General features: G+C 38.6%; 1 protein-coding gene across 2 annotated transcripts in view; it reads right to left on the reverse strand.

Annotated features, from left to right (window-relative positions):
• The window catches only part of DYRK1A (dual specificity tyrosine phosphorylation regulated kinase 1A), a 140504-nt gene that overhangs the window by 20351 nt on the left and 103932 nt on the right, over positions 1 to 16221 (reverse strand). For both annotated transcript variants that reach the window (XM_039496953.1, XM_039496952.1), the window contains 3 exons: positions 9889 to 9981; positions 7471 to 7659; positions 5961 to 6108 (listed from right to left, as the gene is read on the reverse strand). In XM_039496953.1, coding sequence (XP_039352887.1) covers positions 5961 to 6108; positions 7471 to 7659; positions 9889 to 9981 — 430 coding nt within the window. The remainder of the gene's footprint in view (positions 1 to 5960; positions 6109 to 7470; positions 7660 to 9888; positions 9982 to 16221) is intronic.

The raw sequence follows: 16221 nt of genomic DNA on the forward strand, positions 1-16221 counted from the left end.
GGGCTAGTGAAGGAAAAATAGAGCTCAGGAACAGGTTTGCGGAGTTGGAAAATGAAGAAGGGGCACAGCAGGTAGTTGCTGAAGATGAGAGGGCAAAGAAGAAAAGAGCAGCTAGCCCTATAAGGAAAGGGGAAGAGTCAATGGAGATGACACCAAACATGAGCCCCAGGAGGATATAGGATGGGTTGCAGAGGATTGCAAGGGTGAATAGGAATCGAGAGGACTTGCAGCCAGAGGGAACAGGGGATACACCGGAGAATTGCACCGTCACCAGGAAAAGGCAGGTCTACGTGATTGGGGACTCCTTACTGAGAAGAACAGACAGGCCTGTAACCAGAGCTGATCCACAGAACAGAAGGGTGTGTTATCTGTCAGGTGCTAAGATACAGGCTGAAGAGGATCCTAACAGGAGCAGGAAAGAATTTGCTGATTGTCCTTCATGTGGGAATGAATGATACGGCTAGATTCTTGCTGGAACGTATCAAGGGAGACTATGCCAGGCTGGGGAAGACACTTAAGGAAATCGAGGCTCAGATGATCTTCAGTGAGATTCTGCCTGTTCCTAGAGAAGAGCCACAAAGGTGTCACAAGATTATGGCGATCAACAGATGGCTCAGGCAGTGGTGCTATAAGGAGGGCTTTGGGATGTATGGCCACTGGGAGGCATTCATGGACTGAGGACTGTTCTCTCGGGATGGACTTCACCTGAGCAGGGAGGGAAATAGACTTCTAGGATGGAGGCTGGCACAACTGATTAACAGAGCTTTAAACTAGGAATTGGGGGGAGATGGTTGGGAGATGTCCAGGTAATCTCCACGCCGGATTTTAACATTGAGAGGGAAGAAAACGAAGCAAGAAAGGATACTGTTGTGGGTAGGAGAATGGACATATGGAGGAAGGGTACTGTAGATAAAATTCTAATAGGTGATACTGACAGTAGAATATCTGGGCCTAATGGGGTAAAGAATGTGAGTGAAGCCAAACAGCAAGAATTAAGATGTTTGTACACTAATGCGAGGAGCCTAGGTAAAAAAATGGAGAAACTAGAGTTACTGGTGCAGGAAGTGAAACCGGATATTATAGGGATAACAGAAACATGGTGGAATAGTCATCATGACTGGAGTACAGGTATTGAAGGGTATGTGCTGTTTAGGAAAGACAGAAATAAAGGCAAAGGTGGTGGAGTAGCATTGTATATCAATGATGAGGTAGACTGTAAAGAAATAAGAAGGGGTGGAATAAATAAGACAGTCTGTCTGGGCAAAAATCACATCGGGGAAGAAAGTTACTAGAGCCTCCCCTGAGATAGTGCTTGGGGTGTGCTATAGACCACGGGGATCTGATTTGGCTATGGATAGAGACCTTTCTAATGTTTTTAATGAAATAAATACTAATGGGAATTGTGTGATCATGGGAGACTAACTTCCCAGATATAGACTGGAGAACAAGTGCTAGCAATAATAATAGGGCTCAGATTTTCCTAGATGCAATAGCTGATGGATTCCTTCACCAAGTAGTTGCTGAACCAACAAGAGGGGATACCATTTTAGATTTGGTTTTGGTGAGTAGTGAGGACCTCATAGAAGAAATGGTTGTAGGGGACAACCTTGGTTTGAGCGATCCTGAGCTAATTCAGTTTAAACTAAATGGAAGGATAAACAAAAATAGATCGGTGACTAGGGTTTTTGGTTTCAAAAGGGCTAACTTTAAAGAATTAAGGAATTAGTTAGGGAAGTGGATTGGACTGAAGAACTTGGGAGATCTAAAGGTGGAGGAAGCCTGGAATTACTTCAAGTCAAAGTTGTAGAAACTATCAGAAGCCTGCATCCCAAGAAAGGGGGAAAAAATCATAGGCAGGAGTTGTAGACCAAGCTAGATGAGCAAGCATCTCAGAGAGGTGATTAAGAAAAAGCAGAAAGCCTACAAGGAATGGAAGATGGGAGTGATCAGCAAGGTAAGCTACCTTATTGAGGTCAGAACATGTAAGGATAAAGTTAGAAAGGCCAAAAGCCATGTAGAGTTTTCGCTTGCAAAGGGAATTAAAACCAATAGTAAAAGATTCTATAGCCATATAAATAAGAAGAAAACAAAGAAAGAAGAAGTGGGACCACTGAGGATGGAGTGGAGGTTAAGGATAATCTAGGCATGGCCCAATATCTAAATACTTTGCCTCGGTCTTTAATGAGGCTAATGAGGAGTTTAGGGATAATGGTAGGATGACAAGTAGGAATGAAGATATGGAGGTAGATATTACCACATCCGAGATAGAAGCCAAACTCGAACAGCTTACTGGGACGAAATCAGGGGGCCCAGATAATCTTCATCCAAGAATATTAAAGGAACTGACACATGAAACTGCAAGCCCATTAGCACGAATTTTTAATGAATCTGTAAACTCAGGGGTTGTACCGTATGACTGGAGAATTGCTAACATAGTTCCTATCTTTAAGAAAGGGGAAAAAAGTGATCCGGGGAACTACAGGCCTGTCAGTTTGACATCTGTAGTATGCGAGGTCTTGGGAAAAAAAGCTGAAGGAAAAAGTAGTCAAGGACATTGAGGTCAATGGTAATTGGGACAAAATACAACACGATTTTACAAAAGGTAGATCATGCCAAACCAATGTGATCTCCTTCTTTGAGAAGGTAACAAATTTTTTAGACAAAGGAAATCCAGTGGATCTAATTTACCTCGATTTCAGTAAGGCATTTGATACGGTTCCACATGGGGAATTATTAACTAAACTGGAAAAGATGGGGATCAATATGAAAATTGAAAGGTGGATAAGGAACTGGTTAAAGGGGAGACTACAACAGGTCGTACTGAAAGGTGAATTGTCAGGCTGGAGGTAGGTTATTAGTGGAGTTCCTCAGGGATCGGTTTTGGGATCAATCTTATTTAATCTTTTTATTACTGACCTTGGCACAAAAAGTGAGAATGTGCTAATAAAGTTTGCGGATGACACAAGCTAGGAGGTATTGCCAGCACAGAGAAGGACTGGGATATCATACAGGAACATCTGGATGACTTTGTAAACTGGAGTAATAGTAATAAGATGAAATTTAGTAGTGAAAAGTGCAAGAACTACTGTTATAAGCTGAGGAGGCATCAGTTGAAAGGAATAGAGGAGGAGAAGGACCTCGGAGTATTGGTTGATCACAGGATGACTATGAGCTGCCAATGCAATATGGCTGTGATGGGATGTTAGATGGGGTGGGATCTGAGTTACTATAGAGCATTCGCCATCCTCTGTAGCACGGGGCATGGATCACTTGCTGGAGGATTCTCTGCACCTTGAGGTCTTTAAACCACGATTTGAGGACTTCAATAACTCAGACATAGGTTAGGGGTTTGTTACAGAAGTGGGTGGGTGACATTCTGTGGCCTGCATTGTGCAGGAGGTCAGACTAGATGACCTTAATTTTCCCGTCTGACCTTAAGTCTATGAATCTATGATTGCTCTCTATAAATATATCAGAGGAATAAATACCAGGGAGGGAGAGGAATTATTTAAGCTCAGTACCAGTGTGGACACAAGAATAAATGGATATAAACTGGCCATCAGGAAGTTTAGACTTGAAATTAGACGAAGGTTTCTAACCATCAGAGGAGTGAAGTTCTGGAACAGCCTTCCAAGAGGAGTAGTGGGAGCAAAAGATATATCTGGCTTCAAGAGTAAGCTTGATAAGTTTATGGGGGGATGGTATAATGGCCTAATTTTGGCAATTAATTCGTCTTTGACTACTAGCAGTAAATATACCCAATGACTTGTGATGGGATGTTAGATGGGGTGGGATCTGAGTTACTACAGAGAATTCTTTCCTGGGTGTCTGGCTGGCGAGTCTTGCCCACATGCTCAGGGTTTAGCTGATCGCCATATTTGAGGTTGGGAAGGAATCTTCCTCCAGGGCAGACTGGCAGAAGCCCTGGGGAGGTTTGCCTTCCTCTGCAGCGTGGGGCATGGGTCATTTGCTGGAAGGTTCTCTGCACCTTGAAGTCTTTAAACCATGATTTGAGGACTTCAATGGCTCAGACACAGGTTTGATACAGGAGTGGATGGGTGAGATTCTGTGGCCTGCATTGTGCTGGAGGTCAGACTAGATGATCATAATGGTCCCTTCTGACCTTAAAGTCTACAATTCTATGTAGCTTTCTAATTAATATATTTTACCTGGAAATTCCTTTCTATACGCTGGTTTAATCTGCACAGGATAAATGGGTAGCTCCACCTCTTTTCAACAGGAAGGCTAGCAAGCAAAACTAAGTGTTGGCTCTGATTGGCTAACAGCCTTAGCTAGACTATGCCTCATTGACTTTCCAGTTGACTTGAGCCAAAACCCAACTTTATATTAGTAATACTACTTTTCAAAACATACACAGCCTATAACTTGGGACTTTTCACTGACAAAAGGGCCAGATTCCTATGCTGGCAGAACAGAGGTATAGATAGAAATTACTAGGAAATAAATTCGAGAAACAAGGTGGATGAGATCATATATTTTATTGGACCAACTTCTGTGGGTAAAAGAGAAGCTCTCAAGCTAAACAGACCAGAAGAAGAGCTCTGTGTAGCTCGAAAGCATTTCTCTTTCACCAACAGAAGTTGGTCCAATAAAATATATGATCTCATCCACCTTATCTCCCTAATATCCTGGGACCAAAACCGCTACAACACTAGGAAATAAATTATATTTTTTGTGCCCATGTGGATCTCTGTGTGACATTTCCCAGAGAATAAAAGCTCGAACACAGAAAACAGCTGCATGAGTAGGATATAGCCCAAGATCCACCAAGTGATCCTCTGGGAAGATACAGTTTGACCTCAGACTCATTCTGCTATACTGTGAAACAATCAAGGTGATTTTCTATCTGGTTTTGTCCTTTGCAGGTAGAAGGCAAGAATGTGATGTACATCAAGGTAGTGAAGTCTCCTCTCCTCTTCAGATACATGCAGTTTTGGAAAAAACACAGGTCAATGGATTGAGTAGTTTATATGAAACTCCAAAACTTCTTTGGAGGTGAATTTCAGATATACTCTCAAAGAGAGAGTTTGTTACTGAATATAGTTTATGGCAGATTCACCATTATGGCTCCCAGCTCAACCACTCTTCTGGCTGAGGTGGTGACCACAAGGAATGCAACTTTGATAAATAAGACATGGAACACACATTTAATGGTTATGGAACATGGAACCAGTCGTAGACAATGGTCCAGGCAACTTCCTGCCTATTCCCCTCATCCTGTCTCAGGGAAAGTGGAAGAGAGGGGGGAGGGGAAAGGACAGCCATTAGTTGTTATAAGAACATTCTTCTCTTGTGGGAACATGTTGGTCCACAACAGAGTTCCAACTATCCCAAGTACACAGAGAGGATAAGAAAAATAACTTCCTGCCTTGTCTTCTTAAAAGGCCAAGTTTAAGAAATGTACAATGTCTGGATCCATCTGGGGAGTGAATTGGAGCTTCTACCTCCTTTTAGCATGTTTCTATGAGAAGTGGGCAAATGCCAGCAATATGATCTTCTCTGGTACCACAATTAAATTGGGCTTCTTATTTTTTTCCGGAATTTATACCCCCTGTATAAGTTAAAATTGCTTTACCAGCAACTTTTCCATATTAAGAAGAGGCAGTAGGGACTGAAGACTGCCCCCTTCTCAGGAGCAAAACAGACCCTGTCCAATCTGATTGCCATATACAGCAGTAGAACTCATGGTTAAAAACACAAGGGAGTTAATAATGTCACATGGTCTCATATAACTTCTTCTGGATCAAGTTCTACATGCACAAGTCAGCTGTTCTCTTTATGTAAGATAGTCTGCTGTAAAATAACTATCGACGTAAAAATCAAACAAATGTATAATTCCTCAACATTATGAGCACTGTAAAATTAGTAGCTTGGTCTTAGGTTCTCCGGCCAATTCTCAAATATTTGCAAATGAATAAAAATAAGAATTATCTTAATACCTATATAGTATTTCATTTCAGTGTCATGTTTGTTCATAAGCTCCAAAAGCCGCACTTCAATCTGGGCTTGATTTAGGAAAGCCTTCTTGTTCTTTATAATTTTAATAGCAACCCACTCCTGTTCCACACGATCATAAGCCTTTACAACCTGAAAGAGAAAAAAAAAGACATGCTAAATAAAATGTTTAAGTAACCGCACATTTCATTAAATTTATTTATTAAACAGAGACTTTCAAAACCAAGAAAGCTTCGAAATTAATCATATTTAAAACATACTTTAGTAATCCAGTTTATATTTCAAAATTTTACTAAGTACATTTAATTCTTATTGAAAATATTTGTCTTGAAAATAAGAATTTTCATCCTTTCTAGACCATTTTCTTTTCTTCTTTCTACTGTGAAGCCATAGGTGATATTGTGATATGATATTAATTTTCATAACAAAAATCACAAAAACAAGATTCAGACTTCACTGAGAAGGTGGACTGAGGAAATAACATCTAATTCAAGTATAAGTATAAAAAAAATCAATACAGAAAATAGAGTAAAATCACTTTCTAGTAAACATTCACTATTTAGAAATGCTTAACTCTCCAAATGCCTTTTTCAAGAGTTAACTTGGGTATGATGTGTATTTATTACATACTCTATGCTATCTGCTTGTGTTATCTCCCGAAGCACAGAAAATTAAATTTGGGTTTCCATAACACCGTGTGCTAAAAATTCTGAATGACAGCAAATGCGAGTTAAGTGTTAAATTAAGAACATAACATAAGAACATAAGAATGGCCCTACTGGGTCAGACCAAAGGTCCATCTAGCCCAGTACCTGTCTTCCGACAGTGACCAGTGCCAGATGCCCCAGAGGGAATTAAAAGAACAGGTAATCATCAAGTGATAAATCCCCTGTCACTCATTCCCAGCTTCTGGCAAACAGAGGCTAGGGACACCATTCCTGCCCATCCTGGGTAATAGCCATTGATGGACGTATCCTCTATGAATTTATCTAGTTCTTTCTTTTTTGAACCCTGTTATGGTCTTGGCCTTCACAACATTCTCTGGCTAGGAGTTCCACAGGTTTACTGTGCATTGTGTGAAGAAATATTTCCTTTTATTGTCTTAACCGGCTGCCTATTAATTTCATTTGGTGACCCCTAGTTCTTGTGTTATGAGAAGTAGTAAACACTTTCTTATCTACTTTCTCTACACGAGTCATGCTTTTATAGACTTCAATCATATCTCCCCTTAGCTGTCTCTTTTCCAAATTAATAGGTTTGATTATCTTGCAAAAGCAGTTACTGGATGTGCTTGCTCAAGAAAATTCAAATTTCATGTTTTATAAACAAGAAAAATCACAAACGCAGAAATTTTGAGTAGACATCTTATTCCAAGAGCTTATGAATAAGGAAGCAATCTTTACATGAGACACGGGGTGTGGCTTGGATATTAACTCATTTAGATGCCTATTATAACTAAAACGAATTAATGATTTTTCAGCTGACATCCATTACCTGCCCAAATGATCCTTTGCCAATTAAAGAGTCAATTTCATAACGATCCATCCACTTTTCCCCATTTTTTACAATGTAGTCATAGTTGTCATCATCATAGCCATCGTTGTAAACTTTCCGTTCCTTTTTATGACTGGAATCATCTCCTTGACCCTGTTGGTGCCGCCTCTTCTTTTTTGCATAGTAAACCTGAAGATGAGGAACATACTGGTTTAAATTTCAACTGATGGTGTCACTTTAATCAGTAAAGAATATCTTCAGGCACTACTCTAGTCTCCCCCCTCTCTCCCACACCAGCAAAATTTTCTGGCTTTACAAACCCATTTTCCATTTTTAAAAAGTTATTTTCCCCTCCCCTGTTGCTGTGTGAAAGACACCCATAAAAACCAGGAAAACTAACTGACTATACTGAGAAAACAGTGAATCTCTTAACACAGAGCTATCAAATTCATAAACAAAAAATATATCTAAAAATTATAATTTTAGACATCATAATCCTAAATGATATTTATAAATAAAGTAGATAAAGTTTCAGGGAAAAGAGAAATTTTTGAATTAATGTGTCCCTTCAGAAGTGCACACAATGTTTTAATTATATCATAGGATCTGAAATTCAGTCATTATACCAAAAGCAAATATCCCAATATTTATGAATATTTAACATCCGTAAGCACACCACAGCAACATATTCATAAAATGTAGCCTTTGAGCCTATTAAAAACAAAGGGTACAAAAGATAAAACACACCATGGGGTAAGTCACTTACTGTCTCTCACACACAAAAAAGGTAATACTTAGTCCTGCCTTGAATGCAGGGAATTGGACTAGACGACCTCTTCAGGACCCTTACAGTCCTATGACACACACACGAAAATTAACCTAACATCTTTATTTATGTTTAAAAAGGCAAGACAAAGACTAAAGTGTAACCAACAGAAAGTAAAATTAAATATGTAAGCATTGGGAGAAGCTGAGTAACAAAAGATTCAATTGTTGCCTAGCATTACAATATATACACAATATAATAATGATAATTAAATATGGAAATACTTGGCACTTAACATTTTATATTTTTCAAGCGCTGTACAAAACAATAGGGTAGAAAAAGTGAGGCAAAAGGAATTAAACATCTTGCTAAGGCCACTCAGTGACACAGCAGTTCTGGACTCCCAAGCTCAAGCACAGGCCACTAGATAACAACAGCTGCTTTTAAACTGCTGAGGCCTTGATTAGAGATAGTAATTTTGCCAGACTACAGTCCATAAGTACCCAAGACTAAAAGAAAAAACAAAGTGAAATCATGGATGGCTGCAGTGCCATTTCTTTTATTCTACAATCACCACAGGCATCTCGGAGGACATCACCACTTCCTTGCTTTATAACTCTGCCTTCTTTTGGATTTTGAATAATTAAGATAATCAGATCAATTAAGGAGGCTTTATAGAAACACAATTTTTCTAAAAGATAAAGCAATCAAAAGATAACATGAAAGGCAAAGATGGCTTATGTTTTCCTGATGATACATATCTTCAAGTTTATTTATATTTACAATAGCAATTCAACTGCTATCTAGGCCTTCTTTTCCAGTAGATTATGGACTGGAGGCCCAGTAGGATTATGACCTCACAGGTATCAAGTAGTGAAACACAAGCAATTGAGAGGGACTCTGATTTTTATTCAAATGTTTAGAACATGTGTTGTTGGTAAAACCAATGGAAAGTAAATGCTCTATGAACCGTTGGAAGGAAAAACAGAACAAAAACAAAACTACAAAGACCTACACATTCAAAAGTGACTGTTGATTTTGGGAGCCGTGATTTGGGTGCTCAGCTTGAGACAACTGAAAGGGACCTCGTTTTCTGAAGGCAGGTACTCAACAGTTCTGACAAATCAGGCTCGTTAAAGTTGTCTGAAGTTGGGCACACGAAAACTGAGGAGCCCAAAATAGTCACTTTTGAAAATTTAGGCCTAAATATTCAACACCCACCAAGCCCCTTTAAATTAAAGGCAGAAAAAGTTTCCACTTCAGGTCCTTCAAGGAGACTTCCCACCAAAGAAGAGAAGACAAGGCATTACTGATATCTCTACAGGGGGGTGAGGGGAATGAACCCATATTTTAAATACATAATAAAGAATAAAAAAGGGCACAAACCCTTTTTTACTTGCATGTTATTTTTATTTGCAATAAAAGTACATGGATTTGTTTAATTTAGAATTCATCAAGTTAATTCATAAATTAAGAAAAAGAATACCTGTATAATGTGCCAGTAAAAGAAATGTGCCTAAATTCATTGCATCTTATAGAAAAATCTACTTGGAACACTTTAATCAATATTTTTGATAACACTACATATTGTAATTATTAGCAAGTTATCATACATTAAATAAAAATATAACGGTGAACTATGTGATCTTTACCTCATTAATATGTTTGTATGTTTTGATCAGATCAACGGAGAGTTTCCTCAGGGGAGCAGTAGCTGGATCACGGAAAGTTTGGGGCATCCGCCTCTGTAACATGACAATATCAGGCATCACTTTAAACAGACAGAAAAAACTAGCACTTTAACTAAATAATTACTACTCTTCAGAAGAGTAAACTGCCTAAATCTAATCCTAACCACTCTAACTGATGAATTTCTAATATTTACAAAGCTGTGTTTAAATAAAAAAACTACTACTACTAATAGGTTTAATATTCTCATTGTTTTTTGAGCTAGCTGACAATATACCCCCTTATTGCCTTTCATCCCCCACCTCCCTCTCTGATCCCCTGACTTATGAAGCACATGCAAAATATTTGTATTTTAAACATACTTGCATTTAAAAAACAAACATAAAACAATAATGAATACAGGTATACCAACTGTTTCAATAGTAAAATGCCACAAATGCTGTTATGGAATAGCAGAGTCAGTACATTTCAAAAATGCTTCATTATATTCAGTGATATTATAGTGGGGTTAGAAAAGCTGGTATACAACTGAAGCTAGACAAATTCAGACTGGAAATAAGGTATAAATCTTTAACGGTGATAGTAATTAACCACTGGAACAATTTACCAAGAGTTGTGATGGATTCTCCATTACTCACAATTTTTAAATCAAGATTGAATATTTTTTCTAAAGATATGCTCTAGAAATTATTTTGGGGAAGTTCTATAGCCTGTTTTATACAGGAGGCCAGACCAGATGTTCACAATGGTCCCTTCTGGCTTTGGAATCTATCAATCTATATAATGTGAGAGATCTAGACGTAAATGGATCTGTTCAGGACAAACAAAGTATATTTTTTTTAAATAAAATTTTTGTTCCTTTTAAGTATTTTCCAAAACTGATTAGTTTTTAAACATTCAATTTTCTGATAGAACAACCTTTAAGCAGCAAGTAAAAGACTACTCTTTTCTAATTCCTGTTCACAATTAGACAGTTGTGTTGCTCTAGTGCCCACGCGACATCACTAAACGTGCTCAGGAACACTTTTCTCTTCGCTGTGTGCACAATCTAGCCTACAGCCTCATCAGTTTCACTATAACTGATAAACACCCTTTTGCAGAGCCAAGAAGAACAGTATACACCATTGACAAGACAGCAAAACTCACTATAAAATGCTATAAAATAAAGTGCCGTAAAATGAAGAAAATAAACTGAAATATAAAGGGAATTATTTCTCCCTCTAATCTGCTTCAGTTCTAATAATTGTAGGATTTACTTATAAACCTAGATGGTACCAAGTTTACATATGTAAATATGATTTTTCAGTTGGCAATGTCCTTATAAGCATTTGAGGCAAGAGCAGGAATTTGGTAGTGTGGCTGGAGGCTCTGTCACTATCCATTAGTCACTCTACTCATGTCACAGGTGAAAACATAAAGGCTACACTTTGTTCAAGGCAGGTGTAATGACCAGTCTCTCTGCTGTCACAGACTAGACTTTGCAGGGTTGTTCTCCCAGCTGTGGAAGAAGCAAGCAGCATGCCTATTCTGTAGAATGCAGTGTTATAGCCCTGTTGGTCCTAGCATATAGAACAGACAAGATGGGTGAGGTAATATATTTTATTGAACCAACTTCTGTTAGTGATCAAAAGCTTGTCTCTCTTACACAGAGCTCTTCTTCAGGTCTAGAAAACATACATGGACTGTCACAGATAAATACAAGGTGAAACAGGTTTTTTAGAATAAGTAGCCAACACATTTCAAGGGACCATTCAAGGTGAAGTGGCCCTCGTTAACACCATTCCAGTCATGGGGTGGGGAAGGAATGGGGGAGAGAGGTTGCAGGAGGTGGCGCTAATGGGTTATAGATTGTTATAATAAACCATAAATCCAGTGTCTCATTCAGCCCATGATTTTTAGAATCTAGCAAAGTTATGGATTTAAGCACTCTGGCTTGTCTTTTGAAAGTGTTGTACAGGTTTCCCTTGAGAAAAAGGACTGACAGGTCAGATACAGCGTGATCCCTTTGCGAAAAGTGTTCACCCATAAGTGATATAGTGTTTCTGTCTCATCTTCCAGTGTGAATTCATTCAAGAGCATAGTGATTGTCTTGTTTCACCCACAACGTTATTGGGGCATATAGTGCTCTGGAGGAGGTACACCCCATGTTTGATAGGCGTGTGTAGGACCCATGCATATTTTCCTCTGTAGAATAGCATGGAGGGGTTCCATGTTGATCATCTTTAATTTCTAGCTCAAATTTGTTCACTTTACAAGTAAAAAAAAGTTCTAGCAAAGCCCTGAAAAGTCACCTTGAGAAAATCAAGCTGGTTTTCTTTTCTTCTTGTAAACCACATACAATAATTAAGATTCTTCAGGTCAACTTGCGCCCTTCACAGCTTCTCAGTGATAACCCTAACTCCTTTATCTCCAAATCACGCTTTCAATCACGCCTGTGCAGCATCACTCAGAGCTTGTCTACACTGCCCCACAGTTCAGACTACAGGGGTGTGAATAGCAGCATGCACCAAAGGGTTGCACTGCAACTTCCCAATGTGGATGCTCCAGGCACAAGCCAAAAGGTTCCTAGTTTGCATTAACATAGTCCTCTTCAAATAGGACCGCATTAATGGGAAACTAGACCTATGGGGATGTGAATAGCAGCATGCACCAAAGTGCTGCTCTGTAACTCCCCTGGTGTGGATACTGCGGGCACAAGTGAAAAGGTTTCTAATCTGACCTGTATTAACTTTTTAAAGAGGCAATATTTTCCTCTCTGCCTTCTGAAAAATGGGATGGAAGATTGGGAAGGAAAAAAAGGTAAGAATCTTCCACCTTTTTCCTCCATAGGCTGCATTTTAAAATGCTTAGCTATATTCTTAATCAGGACATTCCCATGGTACAGCAAGATCCCCTCAGAAGAATATGAAAGATTTGAATCTTGCTCCAATTATATAACCACCTCTTCCTCTGATGAAGGAAAGAGGGGAATGATAGCACAGGAAGGGGACAACACCCATTTTGCATAGTGGCACCACACCGTACTATATTGTTAGGTAATCCTGCCTTTCCTTTAGCTTTGAGGCAGCTCTCTGGTAATAAAAAAAAAAAAAAAAAATCCTGCTTTGCAGACTCCAGTCTCTACCTGCTGGCCACATAGCTAACTGCAACCCCAAAAGATATTTCCAAAATTGAATGTTGGAAAACATAACTCAGAAAATATGTATAAATTCCAAGATAAATGACAATCAAGTAGTTTCACTGCAATTATACTTGTCAATAAACAACAAAATTTTATCATCCTAACAGATTAATGGAGCAGGACATGCATAGCAGGGAGAAATTAAAATTACAAATAAGAAAATCAAATTTTTTATTTCATATGACCCATTTGTTGGTATGCAAATGACAGTTGGGAAGCACAAAGTCAGAACAGGAAACAACCAAAGAATAAAAACAGAGTAGGCAACAAGCCTAAGAGTCCCAGCTATGCACATTAAATTGATCTATTTTCATTTTTTTAATTGGTTCAGAGCAGCCTGAATGTATCAGCTGACAACAATGTTAATTTTGTAGTGTTTGGTAAAAGAGGGAATAGATAACTAAGTGACTGCCACACAAATTTCTTCATGTGGTCCTATTCTTTACTGCCCAAAGCAGTCGTGTTTCTTGTTAAATATACCGCATTTCATTATGGGAAATTTTATGATGGGGGATATATATCCTGTAAAATATATGTCCTAATCAATGAAGAGATATTTGGATACTTTAAAAAAAATTAAATTGAGTATAACAAGTATTAGAAAAGATTCTCGCTACGTCTAGCGTGACTTTAATTTTACAAACAACGGAATTTAAATTTTATACCACTGTATCCGACTAAGAATTCCAGTTATTTAGTTATTTTAGGGCTGTCAATTAACTGCAGTTAATGCAAGCGTTTAACACAAAACAAATCAACTAGATTTTAAAAAACAGTTGCAATTAATCACAGTTTTAATTGCACTATTAAACAATAATAGAATGCCAATGTAAATTTATTATAAATATTTTTGGACATTTTTCTAAATTTTTAAATACACTGATTTCAATTACACCACAGAATAAAGTGTACAGTGCTCACTTAATATTATTTGTACTACAAATATTTGTACTGTATAAAAGAAAACAGTATTTTTCAATACATCTCATACAAGTACTCTAGTACAATCTCTCTATCGTGAAAGTGTCACTTTCAAATGTAGAATTATTATTACTTTAGAGCCTACAAGTCAAAGCATAAAGGGGCATACAAATGTTTAGCATATCCGGCAGGTAAATACCTTGCAACACTGGCTACAACAGTGCCATATGAACATCTGTTCTCACTTTCAGGTGACATTGTAAATAAGAAGCAGGCAGCATTATTTCCCGTAAATGTAAACCAGAGTCAACTTGCTGGATCTAAGTTGTTTTTCCCTCTTGCTGGATGCTCTATCCCAACAATAAGCCATACAAGCTTTGGCAACCATAGAGGGCAGGAGACAACTGACAATAGATATGAAGGCCATTTTAGAGAAATCTGTATTTTCTTTCAAATAATTGGGTGCTCCCTTTGGTATCCACCAACATCAGGATCTTTGTGGAAAACATTTCAGTCCTAAATGCTAGAAATGAGGAGGCTAAGAAGAAATGAGGAGTCTTGGAGACCGAAGGAAGATTTCTTTAATTTGTCCCAATGTGACTGGTAGAGTCTGAGAAAAATATTAATAAAACATTTGTGCTTGGAGAGGAGCTATTAAAAATCCAACAATTTTTTTACTGAAATTAGGAAGAATTAGGCTTGTTCCAGATATGGAAGGTTTAGGAATTTTCAGGAAAGGCTCGTATCAGAGGAAAAGCACCTGAACCACCAGCCAAGGCACTGAACTTAAACAGGAGCAAGTGGTGCAGTGCAGCAGTCTGGCCAGAAGATGGAGGCTGGAGTCTATAAAACTAAAAATTTTGTCCAATAATCCCAACATAGCAAACAAACTACTAGAGAAAGACCCTCACTCACACTGTTTACAAATACAGTCACTGAAACAACAACAGGAAAAAAAAGAAAAAACCCAAACACTTTATTGGGCTGAAGGTGTTGCAAGAGAGAATATTACAGGACATCTGGTTGAACTAAGAAATCATACCCAAGAAGACTCCCCCCACTGGGCAATATGCGACCCTGAGGCTGCTACGTAAAGTAACGCCAAAACAATGAACTGGATCTTTGATCTGTCACTAGAAACCATTACTGTGTGTGGCAGGCCTGGGAAATTGGTACATAGTATCCTGTTACTGATGGCGATGTGTGAGGAGAAAACCCATTGGAGAAGCAGAATGCCTATTTCCCAGGGAGTTATGCTCTTTATGCCTGCTGAAGTACATCTCTGTCTTCCTACTGATCTTGATGGCAATCAGAGCTATCTACGGGGTTCCTTATGTTTGACATATTACAGTAAGCATCTTACAACTGAGTTCCCACCTCTCATGGACATACTTGTTGCCTGCCTGGCCAGCCTACTGTGTCATTTTGATCCCCTGCTATATGCGGGTGACACCTTTCAAATGCTTTTTCTGACCAGGTCATAAGCATGGCCAGCTTCTTAACCATGCTCTTGCTATTCGTACCTCCTTGACAATTTGTGTATGTGCCCAGGATAACAATATCGGACTACCTAAATGGGCTCATTAAGTTTGTGATTATTATTTGCATTACTGTAGCACATAGGAATCTTAGTCATAGCCAGGACCCCATTGTGTTCTGCACTGTACAAACAGAACAAAAGACAAAGCCTGCCCCCAGGAGCTTACAAAATAATAAGACAACAGATACAGAAGTACAAGGAAACAATGACAGTTTGGTCATCATGATGGGCAGTGGTATCAGCACACTAGCCATTGTCAAATTTTTTGTATGCAACACGGGTAGAGTTTTGAGAAAGGTTTTGAAGGAGAATAATGAGTTAGTTTTGAGAATGCTTATTGGGAGCTCCTTCCAAGCATGAAGGGCAGTATGGGAGAAAACACAAACGTGCTTCTTTGAAAATTTGACAAGTGGGTAATGCAGATTGGCATCATGTGCCAATTGGAGGTAGGTACTGCATGCAATACCCAATGATCCGAAGAGGTGTTAACCTATGTATTTAGCAAGTGGCAAAGATGCGGTACACGTCTGCATACCTTCATGCTGATTGCCTGGGGCTCCTGTGCGCTTCTCTGTGGGTACAAAAGTAATTTGATTTTTTCCTCAAAAAGAAGCCTGCCAAAGGTATTCTTTTCTCTGATTGATGGGGGTAGGT

The sequence above is a fragment of the Mauremys reevesii genome, linkage group 1 (genome assembly GCF_016161935.1).
Source record: "Mauremys reevesii isolate NIE-2019 linkage group 1, ASM1616193v1, whole genome shotgun sequence".
Taxonomy (NCBI): Eukaryota; Metazoa; Chordata; order Testudines; family Geoemydidae; genus Mauremys; species Mauremys reevesii.